General features: G+C 52.7%; 1 protein-coding gene across 1 annotated transcript in view; it reads right to left on the bottom strand.

The window, feature by feature from the left end:
• The window catches only part of SASH3 (SAM and SH3 domain containing 3), a 29,747-nt gene extending 14,669 nt beyond the window's left edge, over nt 1-15,078 (bottom strand). The window contains exons 1-3 of the mRNA XM_073360635.1: nt 14,939-15,078; nt 2,565-2,660; nt 1,736-1,885 (exon numbers count right to left, since the gene is read on the bottom strand). Coding sequence (XP_073216736.1) covers nt 1,736-1,885; nt 2,565-2,660; nt 14,939-14,995 — 303 coding nt within the window. The 5' untranslated portion in view covers nt 14,996-15,078. The remainder of the gene's footprint in view (nt 1-1,735; nt 1,886-2,564; nt 2,661-14,938) is intronic.
• Nucleotides 15,079-18,575: the final 3,497 nt, after the last annotated feature.

Below are 18,575 nucleotides of genomic sequence, written 5' to 3'. Positions count from 1 at the left end.
AAGGCTGCAGCATGGCTGTGTTAGAGGGGCTGGTACTCAGACCGTCACAAAAGCAATGTAACAAGGGCCCAAGCTTGGCTCTCTGTGTCCAGTGGGCACAGATGCTGGGTTCCACCTTGAGCACATGGGCTAGCTGCTACAGAAAGGAGCAACGGGAGAGCTCCGAGCATGATCACCATCTGGAATCCACAGACCTGGGACTCCTGGGTCTGAAAACTGGGTCCAGGTATATCAGAGGGGGGTTCTCCTGGCAGCAAGTGATGCTGAGTGGTGGAGTAAAGAGGAGCCAGGGGCTCACTTTCCTGTTTCACTTGCTTGGAGGGGGGTGGTCTAGGTCAGTGGATGGGAAGTGTCCACCTAGAGCTGTCAGCCCCCCTTCCCCACCTTCTCGTCTAGTCATCCCATTTCCTCTGCCTTTGTTTGGATTGCTGTGGCCTGGCTGCTTCACACTGTCCACCCAGCCTTCAGTGGACACGGGCTAGTCATGCGGGAGATGAAGAGTGCTGGGGTAAGTTTAAAATCACTTTGCTACAGAAGTTTGAGCTCACCTTTGTTGCTTATAGAAAGGGACAGCGAGGGGCTCAGAGAAGGCCTGATAAGAACTAGTCTAAAGTTGCAATGAGCCGGGCGAGTATCTCAGGGAGGGGATGGCTGGTATGGGGAGTGCGCGCTCCAGGATGTAGAGACTGCTCTCAGAGTTGGAAGAATGGCTTAGCGAGCGGAACCCCAACCTGATCCAAAGCTAGGCAGAGAGCTGCAGGAAGCCAGCCCAGGGCAGAGGACAAAGGTGAAAAGGGGCTGGCATGAAACAAGCTCCAGAGGTGAGGGCAGAGGTTCCGACCCCACATGGGGAACCTGCTAACCCTAAGCCAGTCAGGCGGGCCCGAGGAGGGGAGGGGGGAAAGCCAGCTCATCTGACGGGTGCTTGTCCAGTGAAGGGTGGCAAGCAGCAGAACCTGAGTGATCAAATAAACTGTTGCACTCTCTCTGGAAGGGGAGAGTCAGACACCGGGAACAGCTACCCTGTTGCCATGCAGCCACCAGCCCGTGCCCTGCCTCAGAGGAGCTGGTGGGGTGAATGAATGGGACACTGGTTCAGGAATGGTGAGATACAGGCTGGCTGGAGCACCCTCTGCCCCAACTACAGGATAACTATGTAGCCTGAGCCAGCGGGGAGTCCCCCGCCCACCACCACCTGCATGCGGGTGCTATCTGTTCTCATGCACCAGGGCAGGGCAGGCATTTATTTCCACATGCCTGCACTAGAGGCATAACTAAGAGAGGAACCCCACCCGCAGGGGTTTAGAGGTCAGACAGGCAAGAATGTTCATACTCAAGTCTCGCTCAGGATCCCACAATTCCTAAAAGGAGCAGCAGTGAAAGTGTTGCCATCACACTGTCGTCGGTAGGCACCAGAGTTAACTACCGTTGGGGAGGGAGTTGCTGGGTGGGCTGCCCCCTGCAGGCTCAGGCAGGCCCTAGCACATCAGGTCATGTTCACAAGATTTTCTTTGCAATCAGAAGGGCTGGGAACTCTGCTTTGGAAAATGAAAACCTCGATTGTACAGGAGCCACCAGGGAAGAGCTGGGCTGGCAGCCAAGCTGGCACCAGCTCCATCTTAGCTCGCTCTGGGCACTGGTCCTTTCTGTTCTGTGGATTCTCTGAGTTCCAGGCCTTTGTCCTGTGCTGACACCCTGGGATCTGAGCACAGAGACTTGGCACCCTGCTCCTTACCTTCCCCTCGGCCAGCGCCTTCACCACCATCTTGCCCATCTTCCTGTTCATGGTGCGGGAGATGACGGCTCTCCACTTCTTGCCCAGCTTCATGCCACTGCTCTTCCCAGTGTCATCGGGAGGTGCATTGGCTGGGTCATCCTCAGGAATCTGCAGGGACAGTCACAGCCAGTTGGAAGTGTGTGTGGGGGGGGGGACAGAGCCAGAGAAGTAAGTGCCCTGCACTTCTCTCTGCTCCTCAAACCAAGGGAGGATGAGCCAGCTGGGCTGCCGCATGGGGGTTGGGAGGATGCCCTGAGCAGAACTCTCTACAGGGAAACCGCAGTGCCCCACACGGGCGAGCCCAAGCACTTGATTGTGGGGAAGAGGCATGTCTTCGGTGAGCACCAGGAGTCCACCTGTGCCACACACTGTCCCTGTGTTGAGCTGAGAGATGATGGGGGTGCGCCGGCAGGTGCGTGCCAGCCTGGGGAACAGTGCCACGCAGAGAGCAGTCAGTGTCGTGGGCACCTCTGACTCTTCTGAGAAGCTGTCTACCTAGAACAGGGGTGCAGTGTATGGACCATACACATCTGAGTGTGGAGCGGTGGGTGGAGCTGGGGCTGTAGGAGCCCAAGGGGCGAGTGGGTTGTAGGTGGGGTGAGGCCGGGCTGGGGCTATGTGGGCCTGGGTCAGGCACGGACTGGTGTGGAGCTGGGACTGGGCAGGAGCTAGTCCCCCTGTGTGAGTGGGGCTAGAGGGGTTTCCCTGAGGGCAGGGAGCGGGCACGCCGTATGGCTAGGGTGGGTGCAGTCAGTTGCTCCCTGCGGTGCAGTGTGCAGATACTCACATTCTCCTCCAGGTTAAACTCCTTCTCGCTCACCACGGGGGAGCTGGGCTTGGACTTGGCGAAATCCTTAAAGCTGCTGGAGCGCTGCAGGGAGAGCTGTGGGGAAGCAGGGACAGCATGAGCCAGCAAGCCCCATCCCGCTGAGAGCCGCCTGCTGGCTAGGGCCTGCCCCCTCCCGCTGAACGCCGCCTGCTGGCCAGGGCCTGCCCACCCTGGCATGACACTCGGCAGGGGCCTCCCCCTCCTTTACACTCTGCCCTTTCTCTGGAGCCTGGCCCCCAGCACAGGGCGGGAACAGACCACAGCTCAGCACATCTGTCCCCATCATGCAAGGCCCTTTCCCACCTCTGGCATGTCGTCCCTCCCCTTCCTGGCCCCACCCTGGCTGGAGGGCTTTCCCTTCCCGCAGGAACTGCTCAGACATGGGGGTAGCAGGGCCATAATTGGCTGGTCTGACTGGTACCAGATACAACCTGGCCTCAGCGCTCCCTTTATCGGAGGGCAGAGGCACTGTCTTCCAGGCCAGCCCGCAAGGCGCGGCCAGGTGCAGTGGTAGTGTGCTCAGATACGGCATGTGCCATGGTGCCACCTCGTGGCTGCGCAGTACAATACAGTTAATGTCAATTCTGCTGTCCCTCCAGCCTCAGCCTCCCTCCCCTGGCTGATCACTGCTTCCCAGCTGTGACCGCTAGGCCAGACTGCTTATACCTGGTCCCTTACACACTGGGGCAGTCACAAGTTACTGGAGCTGTGTTGTAGCTCTGTGTTTTCAACAGGTATCACTGGTGTAGTATGTCCTGCAGAATGTGTGCTCAAGAGCTGGTTTACATGTCAACTCCAGGGATTGCTCTGAGTCACATCTACCAGACAAGGCAGAGGATCAATCTGTGATGTGTCACTTCAAGTCTCCATCAATTATTATAGGTGTTTCTTTATGGAGATTTTTTTCTCCCATGTGAAAACTGAGCAGTAGGATGTGACTATGTGTGCCCATTTGATCACCCTATTCCTTAGGAATGTTTGTCTGTAGATTGGACTTTAAGAAGTCCAGGCTAGGGCATAAATTATGCCCCATAAACAACATTGCTGATGTCTGATTTTAATAGCATCAGCTGCGTTCCTACAGGACAACAGGAAATTCATAATCTTTGTTTTGTCAGCGACCTTTATACAGGGGCATAGCATGACGCAGTTATTTGAATGTCTGGATAAACCTTCCCACTAACCCGTTTATGGCAGGATGGTGATGAATTGATGTGACAAGTCTGATACCATTTCTTTGGGGGAAAAAACCCAAACTCTTTGGCTATGAACTGAGTTCTGTTGTCAGTTACAAACTGCTTGGGAACTCCTGTAACTGAAAACAAAAGTTTTAACACATCCACCATCTGTGCTGAACTACTTGGATTCATACAGGATATGTCTGGCCATTTAGGATGGGCATCTTTACTGCAATCACTGCAAAAGGATCTTGAGACAGTGGGAATGAAAATGTTAAGATGGATGCTTGGAATTTACAAGGATGGTGTGTTTGGAATAAACTAATTACTGCACTCAATGTGCAGTGGCAGTCAAAAAGGCGAACATAATGTTGGGAATCATTAAGAAAGGGATAGATAATAAGACAGAAAATATCATATTGCCTCTATATAAATCCATGGTATGCCCACACCTTGAATACTGCCTGCAGATGTGGTCGCCCTATCTCAAAAAAGATATATTGGAATTGGAAAAGAGCAACAAAATATTTAGGGGTATGGAGCATCTGCCATATGAGGAGAGATTAATAAGACTGGGACTTTTTAGCTTGGAAAAAAGATGACTAAGGGGGGATATGATAGAGGTCTATAAAATCACGAGTGGTGTGGAGAAAGTAAATAAGGAAGTGTTATTTACTCCTTATAATACAAGAACTAGGGGTCACCAAACGAAATTAATAGGCAGCAGGTTTAAAACAAACAAAAGGAAGTATTTTTTCACACAATGCACAGTCAACCTGTGGAACTCATTGCCAGTGAATATTGTGAAGGCCAAGACTATAACAGGGTTCAAAAAAGAACTAGATAAATTCATGGAAGATAGGTCTATCAATGGCTATTAGCCAGGATGGGCAGAGATGGTGTCCTTAGCCTGTTTGCCAGAAGCTGGGAATGGGTGACAGGGTGATCACTTGATGATTACCTGTTCAGTTCATTCCCTCTGGGGCACTTGGCATTGGCCACTGTCAGAAGACAGGATACTGGACTAGATGGACCTTTGGTCTGACACAGTATGGCTGTTCTTATGTAATTAGGGGAAGTGTGAAGGTGATCCCAGTTATAGAAAAGCTGAGGGAATCCAGACTTAGGTGGTTTGGGCATGTGACAAGAAGAATAGAAGAAAATACAGGAAACAGGGTATTAAACTGAGAACTGGAGGTTGGAGAAGGATTGAAAGACCCAAGACTAGATGGATGAACATTCTACAAAATGATTTGATTAACGGTGGAGTTTCCGAGGAACTGCTTCAAGGCAGGCTGAAATAGAGAAGAAGGATCAAATAACTGACCCCATATAGAAAGAACTAAGGTTAGAAGATGACATGATTTACTGCAATCGCAAACGTATGCCCTATAAGTGATCCAGCATAGTCAACATGGAATCACTGCCATGGCATAGCTGACGACTTCCAAGGATGCAGTGGGGCATGTTTAGACATCTCGCCGTGTTGCCATTTCCTCTTTCTGTGCATCAATCCCCAGCCACCACACACTCCTGGCCAAGACTCTCCTTTACAGTCCTAAATGGCCTCATGTAATTCTTGGAATACACAGGCCCTGAGCTTTGTAGGAATAACACTCTGGTGCCACACATTAGGCAACCTTGAGATACCCTTAACTGTTCCCTGCAAGCAAAGAAAGTTGGACACAGATGTTTCTGTGCATGAGTCCATCTACCCATTGTAATGTCAGACACTTTCCTGCTGTACCCTGGCATTTGTCGCAGGCAAGGTTTCACTTTTGGTATGTTTAATAGAACATACCAACTGTCTGGTTCAGTTCGTTATCCCTACCTGCAACTTCCAATCGCCAGTGTGAACCACAGTCGCTGAGGTTTTTTTCACCAGCGGATGCTGCGCCCCCTCGCCAACCCGAGACCACACTCCGCCCCCTCCACTGAGGCCCTGCCCTCGCTCTGCCTCTTCCTGCCCCTGCTCCGCCCCCTCTGATCTTCTCTCAAATGAGAAATCCCTTCTCCTCTTTCGCGTAGGGAAGCGTCACCAGCTGATTTTACAGGCAACGATGCACACCACTATGGAAGGGCCCTTTGGATACTAAAAGCTTTATGGCCTCATCAAAAGCTGTGGGGCAGTCTGGGGACCAGCACCTTCTCTGTCCATTGTGTCAGAGTGCACTTAGGGGTTGTTGCTCTGTCAGGCATACAGCGCAGGACCTCCTCCTAAACTCAGCAGTTTCGCGGATGCTGTTTACAGTAAGCTGTTACCTTCACTTTAATAACATCCAAGAAATGAGGATTTCCCCCTGTGTGTTTTTAGTAGCACCGAGATTTCCTACAACTTCACCTCTTTAAATTGTCACTAATAATCCTGCTCTAAAATTAGACACCGCGGACCCCTGTACCAAGCTCCATTTCGAGTCCTATTCCTTCCACTTGTAAAGGAATCCATCCTTTATGGTCTTCCACATTTAACAGTTGTAGTGATGCTATAGCATCCTCACTGGACTCCAGGCTGTCATTTGCAAACTGATGAATGTTCAAATCTCTGGCATTGCCCTCAGGAGGGGGCTGTTGTGTTGACCTGCATATTTTCTCTGCGGAGCCCAATTTGTTGCAGTTTTTGCAAGATTTGTTCTTGACCCAACAGTCACTGAAAGACTCTTTCACACAAAGAAATAATGGGTCTGGGTGCTCTTCAGGTTGTACTTCCTCCTTGTCCCCCACTTTAGTTGCTGCATAGATGATATGAGGCTGTCGCAGCTCCTTGGCATCCTTGTAGCTGTGCCCATTCATACAGTAACTTTTACTGCAGGTTTTAGGGTTAATTCAGTCTCCGTCAATAGCTGTTCTCAGATTGCTTCATTGTGCAACCCACACACTAGCCAGCCCCTTAATGCATCATTGAAACTCGCTCCAAAGCAGCAATGCTGTTAATAGCCTTTATTCAGCCATGGAATCTGGAATCATTTCCTTCCCCTTTTGATTCTGTTAATAAAAGCAGAGACACTCTGCAATGCCCAGTGGCTTTGGGGAAAGGGGGATCTTGTAGAATCTCAACCACTGCTTTGGCTGCAGGCTTAAGCGGAGCTGTTAGGCTATGCAGCATGTGATATGTTTTGGCCCCATTGCACTCAGTGAAACCCCCACCTTGTTTCATCAGTTATCCCATGAGCTATGCTAGGCTGTTCCAATCTCTCATTATAGGTGGACCAGGACTTTGCTGAGCTCCCAAACAAGTCAATTTTCCCCAAATAGCCTTTAACCCCTACATGAGCCAGTCACTCACAGTCACAGTAGCTGCAATTTCACTGTCACTCAGCCCCTAGTGCCCTGTGTTCCTGGATTAGGGTCCCATCCTCACCACCAGTCATTGCGGGTTGTGCTCTTTATACAACATCGGTCATAAGAACGAGCCAGCTGGGCATGGTGGGCTCCAAATGGCCACACCATGCCAGGCCTCCCTACACACACCTCGCAGCTCTGGCTGGTGACTGGCAGTTTCAAGAACATAGACAGCAACAGTAGAGAGCAAAAACTATTTAAAGGGGTATGACCCTATTCCCATATGCTCCATTAGCCTTCTTGGTTATAGAGAAAAGCTTGAAAACATGATTCCCAAAGGCCCAAAAACCAGAAAGGGAAAACCACAGACATACACGTCATAATTTTTAAAAAGTGTCAGAATTTTTAAGCCTGTCTCATGATTTTGGGGTCTTGCTCCCTGATTTGGAATGCGTGGGGTTGGCAGCACTGCAGCGGCTATACCTGCAAAGTGACACTGGATTGCCAAGGGAGTTCTTGTTCTCTAGCGCATTGTATGCGAGCCCCGCACTGTACTGAACCCACCTGGCAGAACAGACTGTGGGAATGGCAGGGGAAGGCACATCCATGGGGAGAAAGGGAGGGTTGGGCTGACTCAGGTGTCAGGCCACGTCTCTGCACGACAACAGAGTATGGAAGGCTGTCCGCAGGGGAACACAGTGATTTTGTTCAGATTCAGCACAGGGAAAGGGCTGGTCACAAACGCAAGCACTTCCAAAGAGGCTGGTGCAACAGCTGCTGCCTTAGGCCCGTCCCACTTGCTGTCACTTCCGCAGGCATTGAGGGGACCCCGTGGAAATCCTGGCCGCAGGGTGGTTGCCTTCACAAACCACAGGTTCGTGTGATGCCAGCGCAGTCAGTCAGTTGGTTGCTGTAAGCCCGCACTTACTGGTCTCACCCCTTGGACAATATCTGCATTGGTGATCTACAATGCCCAAAGCTGCCTGATCTGTCCTGATGTTCCGAGATCCTGCCTGTTTGGGAGCACCTGGGAAAGCCAATCTGCTGGGCTGTCCCCGCCAATGGCTGGCTGCTGCGATCAAAAAGCCCACAATCCTGGCAGCTGGCAATAAAGGGCTTCGGTCCCTGGCAGGTGTGAGCAAAGGTCCTTGTTCCCTTCTGTAATGTGTATGTACTGGAAAACAAGACTTTGCCAGCATGTATGAGGGGCTGGAGGTGAGCCTGGAGTGACGATCCTGGCTGTATAGTGAGCCTCCTGGCTGACAGCTATGCTGTAACCCCTGGGTTTGCTCAGCCCGTTGAGCATACCCAGCAGTTCTCGCTGAACTTTGCTCCTGCAGGGAGGTAGTGAAGACAGCCTGGAGGCCATGGGTTTCAGATCTCTCACCACTACAGTGCCTCTTCATGGCAGGGCATTGTGTAGCAGTTCTCTCCCTACCTAACGCCCCCCTGCAGACAGCTGCCCTGGTCCTCTGATACTCTGCCTCTTCCTGCCACTCAGCTCTTCGGCCAGGTCACAATTCAGTCCTCTCCTTCTAGAGTAACAGAAAGTCCAACAGTCTAATGTCCTCACCGAAGGGTCTTTGGCTTACTCTGGGTTGCGTGGTGCTCACAACCTTCGCCACGGTTTATCCCTTCTCAGGACTCCCAAGGCTCTCCTCTGGTCGCCTAATGAAAATCCCGAACTAAGCATATAGACACAAACCAATTTCAGCCCTCCTGGGCCTTGTCTCCCTCTCTGCTGCGCCATTCCTCCACTGGGCACCTCCCAGGGCTCTCTCCCTAGTTGTCCAAATCCTGCTGCTGGGGCTGCTTTCTCTCTCTTCTGGCCTCCTGCCAGGCTTCACCCCCTCAGGGGAGGAGCCCAAGGTCACCCCACTGGCCCCATGGAGTGACTGCAGAGTTCCTCACTCTCTACTGCCCCAGCCCCTTTCCACTCTCACCTTCCTGCCTGTGTGAGCCTAGGCCAGCTCCAGGTGCAGCCAGATAACTGGCCTAGCATGCCTTCATTAACCCTTTCAGGGGCAGTGTGGGGTACATGCCCGATCAGCGCAACCATAAAGGCTAGAGACTTGCTTTTAACACCGGCGCCCCCCAAAAAAAGGGAAGGGGACAGTGGTGGTGCATGGTGGTCGGGCCCACCCTGCAGCCCAGGAGCAAGCCCATCATTTCTGTAGAATTTAAGCATCTAATGGGTGATGGGGGGGACCAGCAAATAGCATTTCCAGTTTATCTGCTTGCAAAAAAACCATTCCTGTGTTACACTAACACACAGCTGCCTCCTGGAGTTTGTGGATAGTCTTAAATGAGAGCTCTGAGAGGAGGGAATCGCCCCATTCATCTCAATGGGGTTTTAACACTGAAGCTAGAAGATAACAGTTTCAATCACATTGGCTATTTTACAGCCCTCTTTTTAGCAAAAGTATCAAGCTAAGGTGCCTCTCCATCATTGCTGGAAGGAGTCTGTGTGTGCTGAGAGCACTGGAGGCATTTTACACATTGGACTAAACAACCTGAGCCTTAGAAAGTGAAAACCAGCGTAGTGAGTAGCTGTATTTTCCTTTGAGTGCACTTCCTCCAGCAACTAGCACTTCCTGGGAATTCATGGCCCTGCAGCCTCATCTGGCTTTGTTTGTGGGATGTGGTGAGTGAGTAGGGTTGGGTCAGGCCACAGTTTGATTATGGTGACAAGAGTTTAAGGTCTAGCCTCCTGGGCTGAGCAGCTCCCTATAAGCTGGGCACTATGTGGGGCCAGCACCAGGTGACATACCTGTCAGCAAGTCAAAGGGGACACGCACGGGGTCGGCGCTAGGGGTCAGCATCTGTCAGGGAGTCAGATGGGACGTGCCTGGGGTGGCACTAGGGGACAGTGGCCATTGCTGAATTGGAGGGGATGCGTGCAGGGCTGGCACTAAAGGGTGGTGTCTGTCAATGAGTTGGAGGAGACACATAGGAGGACAGCGCTAGGAGATGGTGTCTGTCAGTGAGGCAGAGCAGACACGTGTAGACCAGTAGTTAGGCAGCCCATCCGTTGGTGAGTCAGAGAGGACAAGCACAGAGGCAGTGGTAGGCAACCCATCTATCGCTGAGTCGGAGGCGACGCGTGTGGAGCCGGCACTAGGTGACCCGTCGGTCGATGAGTCTGTTAGTGAGTTGGAGGGGACACATGGTGCTGGCACTAGGCTACCCGTCCGTGAGTGAGGTGTGGGGGTGGGTGCTGGAAATATCAAGTGCCCGGAAGAGCAGCGGGAGAAAGCCTTGGCAGGGGTTGGCGCTCACTGGAAGTAAAGACAGGTCAGGCAGGAGTTTCAATGCCAGTAGCAATGGGGAAATGGAAAGTGACTGACTAGCGTCAGTGAGAGGCTGGGCGGGGGTGGTGGAATGCAGGGTGTCAAGAGCTAGAGAAGGAAAGTAGGGCCGGAGGACTAAGAGCCCAGGCCCCAGAGAGGAGGGGAAGTGAGAGTGGAGGGTGGGGCAGTGAGAAGGGAGGGGATGCCCAACGATGTCTGCTGCTATAATGCTGCCTTGGCCTGCCCTGCCTTCCTCAGAGACGGCCTGTTTCCATGGTGAGAGGAGGAAGGATGTGGTACTTCCCAATGTCTCATTCACTCTGTGCAGAACTGTTGCAAGGGCCTGCTGCATCAGACTGGAGGAACAGAGCGCCCCAGAGGTAGCAGGGGAGTCTAGCACATGCAGGGGTGGGTTGTCATTCCTGGGCCAGGACAGCAGTGGGGGGACACATATTTCCAAGGGCTGCTGATTGCACGAGGCTTGTAACCTCCCATGCCATGTGGAAACCAAACCCTCATTCAGCCCTTCACAGACACCCCTGAGCCCACCGCATGTCCTCAATATATCACCTCCAAAGTGGGGCGATGCCCACATTCAGCTGGCTGAGGTCACCACGGTTAGTGGCTTCCTCTTCCTCATCCTCTCCCTGGCAGAGCTGCCCACTCTCACAGTGTTGGGGGAGGACAGATTTGGGTTCTCATTAGCTCCTGATTTGTTGTCTTCAAACTTGTGAAATGTTGCCCTTATCCAAAATGGCCGCCTTCTTCTATTCCTCTCAATGGGACTGAAGCCAAGCTCCCCTCAGCCAAGATAGCTGCCGTTTCCTTACCGTCTTTGCCGATGACAGAGAGGCTCCTACAGGGGTTACAGGGAGGAGGTGGATGTAGTGGGTATTCTACCAAGCTCCGCCCAAACAATAAGTCCCACCCACTCACGATGCCAGAATGAGACGCTGCTCTCAGAAGCTACCAAAAGGTGATAATGTGAGCTCTCTGCACTCCATGGGACCCTTGTGCTGGGCTCCCTGGTGGCAGGAGGAAACAAGAAGTGGTAGTATCTCCCAACCCAAGTGGGGGAGGGAAAACTCAGTGGTTTGAGCATTGGCCTGCTAAACCCAGGGTTGTGAGCCCAATCCTTAAGGGGACCATTTAGGGATCTGGGGCAAAAATTAGGGATTGGTTCTGCTTTGAGCAGGGGGTTGGACTAGATGATCTCCTGAGGTCCCTTCCAACCCTGATATTCTATGATCTATGAACCCCACCTGCTCCTAGCGCCAGAATGAGCTATCACGCTGCACAAGTCTCCATACTGGACTGGCTGCTCTCCTTGCATGGGCATTGAAATAGTTCAGTGTTGACGCTGACATCTGACTTAGCACCCGCTGAAATAAGTGGGGCAGATCATACTTCAGAGCTACTGTCTCAGGCTCTTTGCAGACTCCGGCAGACATGGCTGCATTGGGTATGTTCAGGTCAATTTTTATGTCACAACCATAATTGCTAGAGAGGCACTGTTGTTTAAATTGAAAGCTGAGACTCTGAAGAACAAGAGGGAAGACTGGGGAAGATGGACACACTGCAGTACCATGAACCAGCCTAATGCTAGCCCTGGACTTCCCCTAGTAAAGATGGCCAATATCCCCCATTGTTTCCAATGGAGCTGAAGCCAGGCTGCCCTCAGAGAAAATGGTAGACCCTCAACGAGGGCCAGACAGGAGACATAAAAATATGGAGGTGCCAGGAATAAGCCTGTGATTGCAGCCAGGAAGTGGGAATGCATTAAGAAATTGGAGGTGTGGGGAGTAGGAGGAAGACTGAGGGAGATTACACCTTGGTGGGGGTGCGGTTCCTGGGGAGGTTGGTTGGGGTTTGGGGTTCCTGGGAAGCATAGTCGGACTCAGGGTTCCTGGGGAGATTAGATACAGGTGGGGCTCCTGGGGAGGTTAATTGGCGGGTTGGGTTCCTGGGGAAGTTACTTAGGGGGTGGGTGCCTAGGGCAATTAGATATGTGCTGGGTTCCTGGAGAAGTTTATCAGGGCCAGGTTCCTGTGGAGCAGGGGTTCTCAAACTGGGGGTCAGGACCCCTCAGGGGGTTATGAGGTTATTACATGGGGGGTCGCGAGCGGTCAGCCTCCACTCCAAACCCCGCTTTGCCTCCAGTATTTATAATGCTGTTAAATATATAAACAAGTGTTTTTAATTTATAAGGGGGGGGGTTGCACTCAGAGGCTTGCTGTGTGAAAGGGGTCACCAATACAATAGTTTGAGAACCACTGCTGTGGAGGTTAGATAGAGGACAGGTTCCTGGGGAAGTTAATTGGGGGAGGGTTTCTGGGGAGGTTAGTCGGGGTTTGGGGTTCCTGGGAAGTGCAGTTCGGGGCAGTGTGTCTGGGGAGATTAGGTAGGGGACAGGTTCCTGGGGAAGTTAATCGGGGTCAGGTTCCTGGGGAGGTTAATCCTGGAGTTAGCTGTGGTGTATTGAGGACTGTGTTGGAATTTCAAATGATCACTTTAAGAGTGGAGGTTTTCTTGCTATTGCTTGTAGTCTAACGGGCTCTCTAGGGAAGCCTGTGCTCAGAGTCACTCTGGAAAAAGCCAGCTTAGAACAAGGTGGGGTAAGTAGTGCCTCCTGCCTTAGGGAGCATCCTGGTTTCTTTCTTTCTGGTTTTGATTACCGTGTGTGATCCTTCTGGCATCTAAGAGTAAAAGTAGTGCTACACTGCACCCTTCCAGCAGGAGTATTTAATGTCTTTATCTAACTTCTCTGTGTGTAGGTCATGAACAACACTGGGGAGGTGTGTACTGGGGAAAATTCTTTGTATCACTCTAATGGCTTGTGGCGATGCTTGTAGCCGCCCTTATGGAGATGGGTCTGGTGCTGTGTATGTGCTCTAGGCAGGCCCTGTAGCCAATATGAAAGGCCTGTGCTGGCTGCACAACAGGCCCCCTGGCCTGTCCTCATGACCGGCCTAGCATGGCTACTGCATCCCATGGGACTCTGCTGCTTGACCCTGAAGTGTTGGGGGAGGGGTCCAGGTGCCTATCAATGGCCAGACCCAGGAGTCCGGTCTCCTTCAGCCTCCTCTTGCCTAAGGTTACTCAGTGCTAGTAGCTGGTGTTGAGTGCTCGCTGGAGCCAGTCCTTGCAGGCTGCCAGAGGAAGTGGTTAGCAGCATGTGATCAGCTCAGCCTAGAATTGCGTGAACCACAAACACCTTGAAGGGCTTTGATCCATGAGCTAAAACCCTGGTGATGTTTCTGTACAAGTTTCTCACCAGCCTGAGAGCGGAGCAGCTACTGCTCTCTGCAGACGCAGCCCAGCCTTTCAGCACCCTCACAGGAAGGAAATGACAAGTGCCATCACCCCCACCCACAAATGCACAAGCAGGGGGTTTTACACCCCTGTACTCAGTGCTGGGCCGGAGCCACATTCCAATGCACTCTTGCCAGGATCGTTCCAGGATTGGACTCTGCTCTCACTCACCCAGGGGATCTCCGTGGACATCAGCGACATTAGGCAGCTGAAGTTGGGCCCCCCCCAGCCTTGAAATGTGGCAATGCCTACAGCACAATGCACTAGTGCTGGGATCTGCTAACTCCCCGATCCAACTCGTCGTACGATTCACCCTCCCAGCTCATCTGGTGCCAGTGGCCACCTCCAACCAGCAAGGGAAGGCAAACTCCACAATCTAGGGCCCCAGCAGCAGGATTCATCCTCCTGCATCACTGTCATTGTGGGATTCCAATGCCAGGTCACTGGCCCCTGGAGCAAGAAGCCAAGCGTCGGATTTTCACCCTGCACCGTTGTCAGTTCTGAGCTCTTCAGCCCCATGCAGGTCTTGGAAAATGAAAGTGAGCTCAGAGAAGAGCAACCCCAGTGATCAGGTGGGGTTGGGAAATCGGGGGTGGTGGCCAAGGAGACACACAGTGCAGCTAAGTGCTACCTGATGGGGAAGGGAAGGGTGGGGGAGGGGGATCTAGGGAGGTGCGCAGAGAGCAGCTAAGTAGATGCAATGGAGAGACACAAGCAGAGGAAATGTAGGCTGAATATCAGGAACCTTTTGCTGGCATTGGAATAGTGTTGTTCCCCCAGAGAGGTGATGGGGGCCATGGCTTACCACTAAGCAGTCTAAGCTGGACCAAACTTGCGACATTCCTGCAGCGCCCAGGGAGTGGGATGAGTGGCACCAAGGGCCAAGAGGACTTTGCCATTTCTAATTCCTGTAGCTCCACAATACGCTGCCAGCCCCAGACATGGCACAGGGTCTCTGTCCAGACTAGTCACCCTCCCACCCACCATCAGGGGGGGGTCTGCTCTCAGCACAGTCCTTCTGGGGGGGCGTAGGCTGGCGCTGTCCACCCTAGCAGGGCCTGATGAGAGACCATCCTTCTGTGGAACTGGCTGGATCAGTCAGCTCTGCCAGCGTCTAGTGTCTGGGCCATGAACCAGAAGGCAGCACGGAGCTGCTCAGAGCTGGGACCTGGGGGAGGGGAGAGACTGAGAGAGCCTGCACCTGGTGGGCTCGTCACAGCTGAGCTGTGGGCCGCCCTTTGCTGGAGTGGGCAAGGGCGCTTCTCACACTCACCTTCTTCTTCTGCGCCTGCTCCTTGTCGCTGGCGTTGGACGGCTTGCGGCGCAGCATGGTGCTCTCTCCAGAAAGGCTGGCACACGACAAGCAAGGGGAAGGCTGAGCCGAGGAGCACAGCACCCGGCGTGTCACTTACTGCACCCGCAGCCGAGGTAGACACTGGGAAATACACAGGAAGCCGTGGCGTCACATGAGTTGCACTTACGGCAATTGCTGCTCCAGGGCAGCTGGTGCTGGGGGAGGAAGAAGGAAGTAGCTGGGGAACGGTCTCCCTGCCATGGAACCCGGTATCCTGTGTGCCAGGGAGGGCACAGCCCACGTGCCTGGACACAGAGGATCCTTTGCGGGCCCTCTCAGCAGACACTGCTACAGATATTCACGACCAGTGCATTCCCCACCACTGGCTGCACAGATCCCTCTGGGGGGTGCCTCCCCTGAACTGGCTCCAAACTGGTTTATACATTTCTCCAGAGGGGCTGGAGGTAGCCTTCACGCAGTGGATTCCTGGTATTGTCCACATGAGCACCAGGCAGTTGAATTCTGTCCACAACCATTGCTTGGGTTCTTGCAGGGTTTAACCTTAGTCACCTTTCAGCCTGTGAGACAATAACCACCTGCCTCACAGCTATAGAACATTCATAGACATGAATGCAGATAATCCTCCCCGTGTTCTGCACAGTGCCGTTTTGGCCACCCCCGGTGTGCGGCTTTGTTCCTTGCACAGTGGGAGTGCCTCCTGCACACACTCCTGTAGGGCCACTGTGCATGGAAGGGGCAGTGATTCAGAGCACGTGTCCTGCCTTGCAGTCATCCTGCCCTCAGGACTCCTGCAGTGGTCTCGTCCATGCCAAGAGTGGGGCAGCTGGTGTAAGGTCTAGCACCCAGGCCTGCAGAGCTGCCAGGCAGCAGACACTCAGCAGCAGCTGTAGCCAATTTGCATTCCACTGCTATGGACATAGACATGGGAAATCCCGCCTCAAGGAGTCTGACAGGCAGCAGCCTCATGGCTCCTGATTGGCTCCCTGCCCTATATAAATCCCAGGGGCAATCCAGAAAGTGTCCCAGGAAACTGTGTGGCTCATAGGTGCCCACTCCATGGGTGCTCTGGGGCTGGAGCACCCACAGAAATAAAATAGTGGGTGCTCAGCACCTACCAGCCACCCGCCAATCAGCTGTTCGGAGGGCCCTGAGGATCAGTTGTTTGGCAGTGGGTGGAACGTGTGGGAGAGAAGGGGTGGAGTAGGGGTGGGAAGAGGCAGGGCAAGGGTGGGCTCTGGGGGGAGGGGGGCGTGGAGGCGGGGCCTCAGGGTGGAGCAGGGGTGGAGCACCCACCGGAAAAATGAAAGTTGGCGTCTGTGGTGTGGATCTCCTCTTACGCTGCCTACTTTTAGTGACTAGTCTCCGACACAGTGCACTGAAGCAGCCCAGCTCTACCAGTTCCAGTGGGGACTACACAAGGAGATTAAGCTCGTGCGGAGGCCCTGACCAACCTAGATGCCTTTGTCTACCTTGTCATATGCATTTGACAATAGGCTTAGCGAACAATGCGAGGAAAGTAAGGGGTCTGTGTTACCACCTGGCCGGTGCCCCTCAATACTTGTCTTCAACCCAGACCTCAAACCCATGTAGCCAGATAGAGCCTGCCGCCATGTGGCCCCATGGGCTGTGTTTCTACTGTGTAGGGTCCAGCCATACTCTTGCCAACTGGCCACCTCTAGCACAGGAGCTCTGGCACAGGAAATCACCATGCCCAGGCCCGGTACAGGAGGTTGGCCTGGGTGAGCCCCAAGATAATGCCCCCCTAATCCTCACCAAGGCATGCCATGTATGGTGAGCACTTCCTGCACCTTCAGGTCCTGGTCTGACTCCATGTTCCGGGGAGCCTTGCTGAATTGCCCCACAGTGGGCACTGGTAGATTCTGGGGCAGTGGACAACTTCATAGATGCCGATACGGCCCAAGCCCTGGTATTCTGGTTCAACCAAAGATTGTCCCCAAACTAATGGAGACTGTAGATAGCTCTCTCCTGTCATCAGTGCCAGTGACACAGGAAATGGTTCCTCTGGGAGTTGCTGTTCAGGACCATCAGGAGGTCCTTCAGTTCGGAATGATCTGCTCACCACACTTCCCCAAAATCATTGGCATTTCATGACTGGTGACTGATGATCCACACATCCTTTGGCATGAGCATGAGGTTAGCTTCTGCTCCAAGTTCTGCCAGCAAGTCTGCCTACCTGCACTGTCTGATGAACCCGAGAACCAAGACATGCCCCCGTGGTCCTGGCCATGGGTCAGGTGGGCAGTCACTAGACTTGACTCCAGCACTTCTCCCTCCAGTACAGAGAGTACAGTGATATTGTTAAAAAGAAGAATGCTGAGACTCGATCACCACACCATGATTATGACTGCCCAACTGAGCTGCAACAAGGGGCCAGGGTGTTGTTTGGCCATATGTGTTGTTTGGCCATATTTGGCAAAGTTAGAACCAGAGCTGGTAGCCCTGCGTTCCTATCCCAGGAGAATCTGCCCAGGGGTTTCATACGGCCATCTGCCTCTCCTGCTGGGGCCCCAGGTCTGTTAATTAAAATAGAAAGATGGAATCTTGTGCCTATATGCATGGATTACTGGGCCCTCAATGAGGTTAGCATCAGGAATCAACACCCATTTCCACTAATCCTGGAGCTACTGGACTGTGTATGATTGGCCTAGGTATTCACAAAACTCGACATGCAGGGGCCCTACAATCTGGTTCAGATCTGAGCTGGGGACAAGTGGAAGATGGCTTTTCAAACCTGGTACAGTCACAACCAATACCTGGTAATGCCATTAGGCCTTACAATGATACCTGCAACATTCCAGCATTTTGCGAATGAGGTCTTCCATAGCATCCTAGACCAGTACAATCTACCTGTAATATCCTCATCTTTTCTGAGGATCCCAAACAACATACTCAGCATGTCCAGTTGGTCTTGGAATGGCTCTGTCAACATGGCCTATAGGCAAAGCTGGAAAAGTACAGCTTTGACCAGTGTCCATCATGTTCCTGGGCTATATCCTGTCCCCCGATGGCCTCTGAATGGACCCCAAGAAGGTGGAAGCGATACTGACCTCGGTGTCCCCCCAAAACATCAAGGAGCTACAATGCTTCCTGGGGTTTGCTAATTTTTATAGACACTTCATCTCAGGGTTGTCAGGCCAAATCTCCCCATTTACAGAGCTTCTCTGCAAAAACGCCACCTTCACCTGGTCTCCGGAGGCCCAATAAACATTCAGCCAGCTCAAGATGACCTTTACCAGTGCCCAAATCCTGGTCCATCTTGACCCAGCACGACCTTTCATTGTCGAGACCGATGCTGCCAATGTGGCAATTGCGGCCATACTCTCTCAAAGGCATGGTTCTCAACAGCACCTCCACCCTTGTGCCTACTATTCACAGACATTCACTCCAGTTGAACAGAATTATGAAATTCTAAATAAGGAGCTTCTAGCCATCAAAGTGGCCTTTAAAGAGTGATGCCACTATCTGGAGGTCCAGGATGGCTTGCTCTGTGTCAAAGGCCCCTTGTATGTTCTGCCAGGATCCCCACAGTTAGAGATACTACAGCTCTGTCATGACTCACCATTAGCAGGCCATC

This window comes from Lepidochelys kempii, chromosome 9 (assembly GCF_965140285.1).
Source record: "Lepidochelys kempii isolate rLepKem1 chromosome 9, rLepKem1.hap1, whole genome shotgun sequence".
In the NCBI taxonomy this organism is placed as follows: Eukaryota; Metazoa; Chordata; order Testudines; family Cheloniidae; genus Lepidochelys; species Lepidochelys kempii.
The sequence above is the reverse complement of the archived record's forward strand: the minus strand, read 5'-3'. Positions and strand labels throughout refer to the sequence as shown.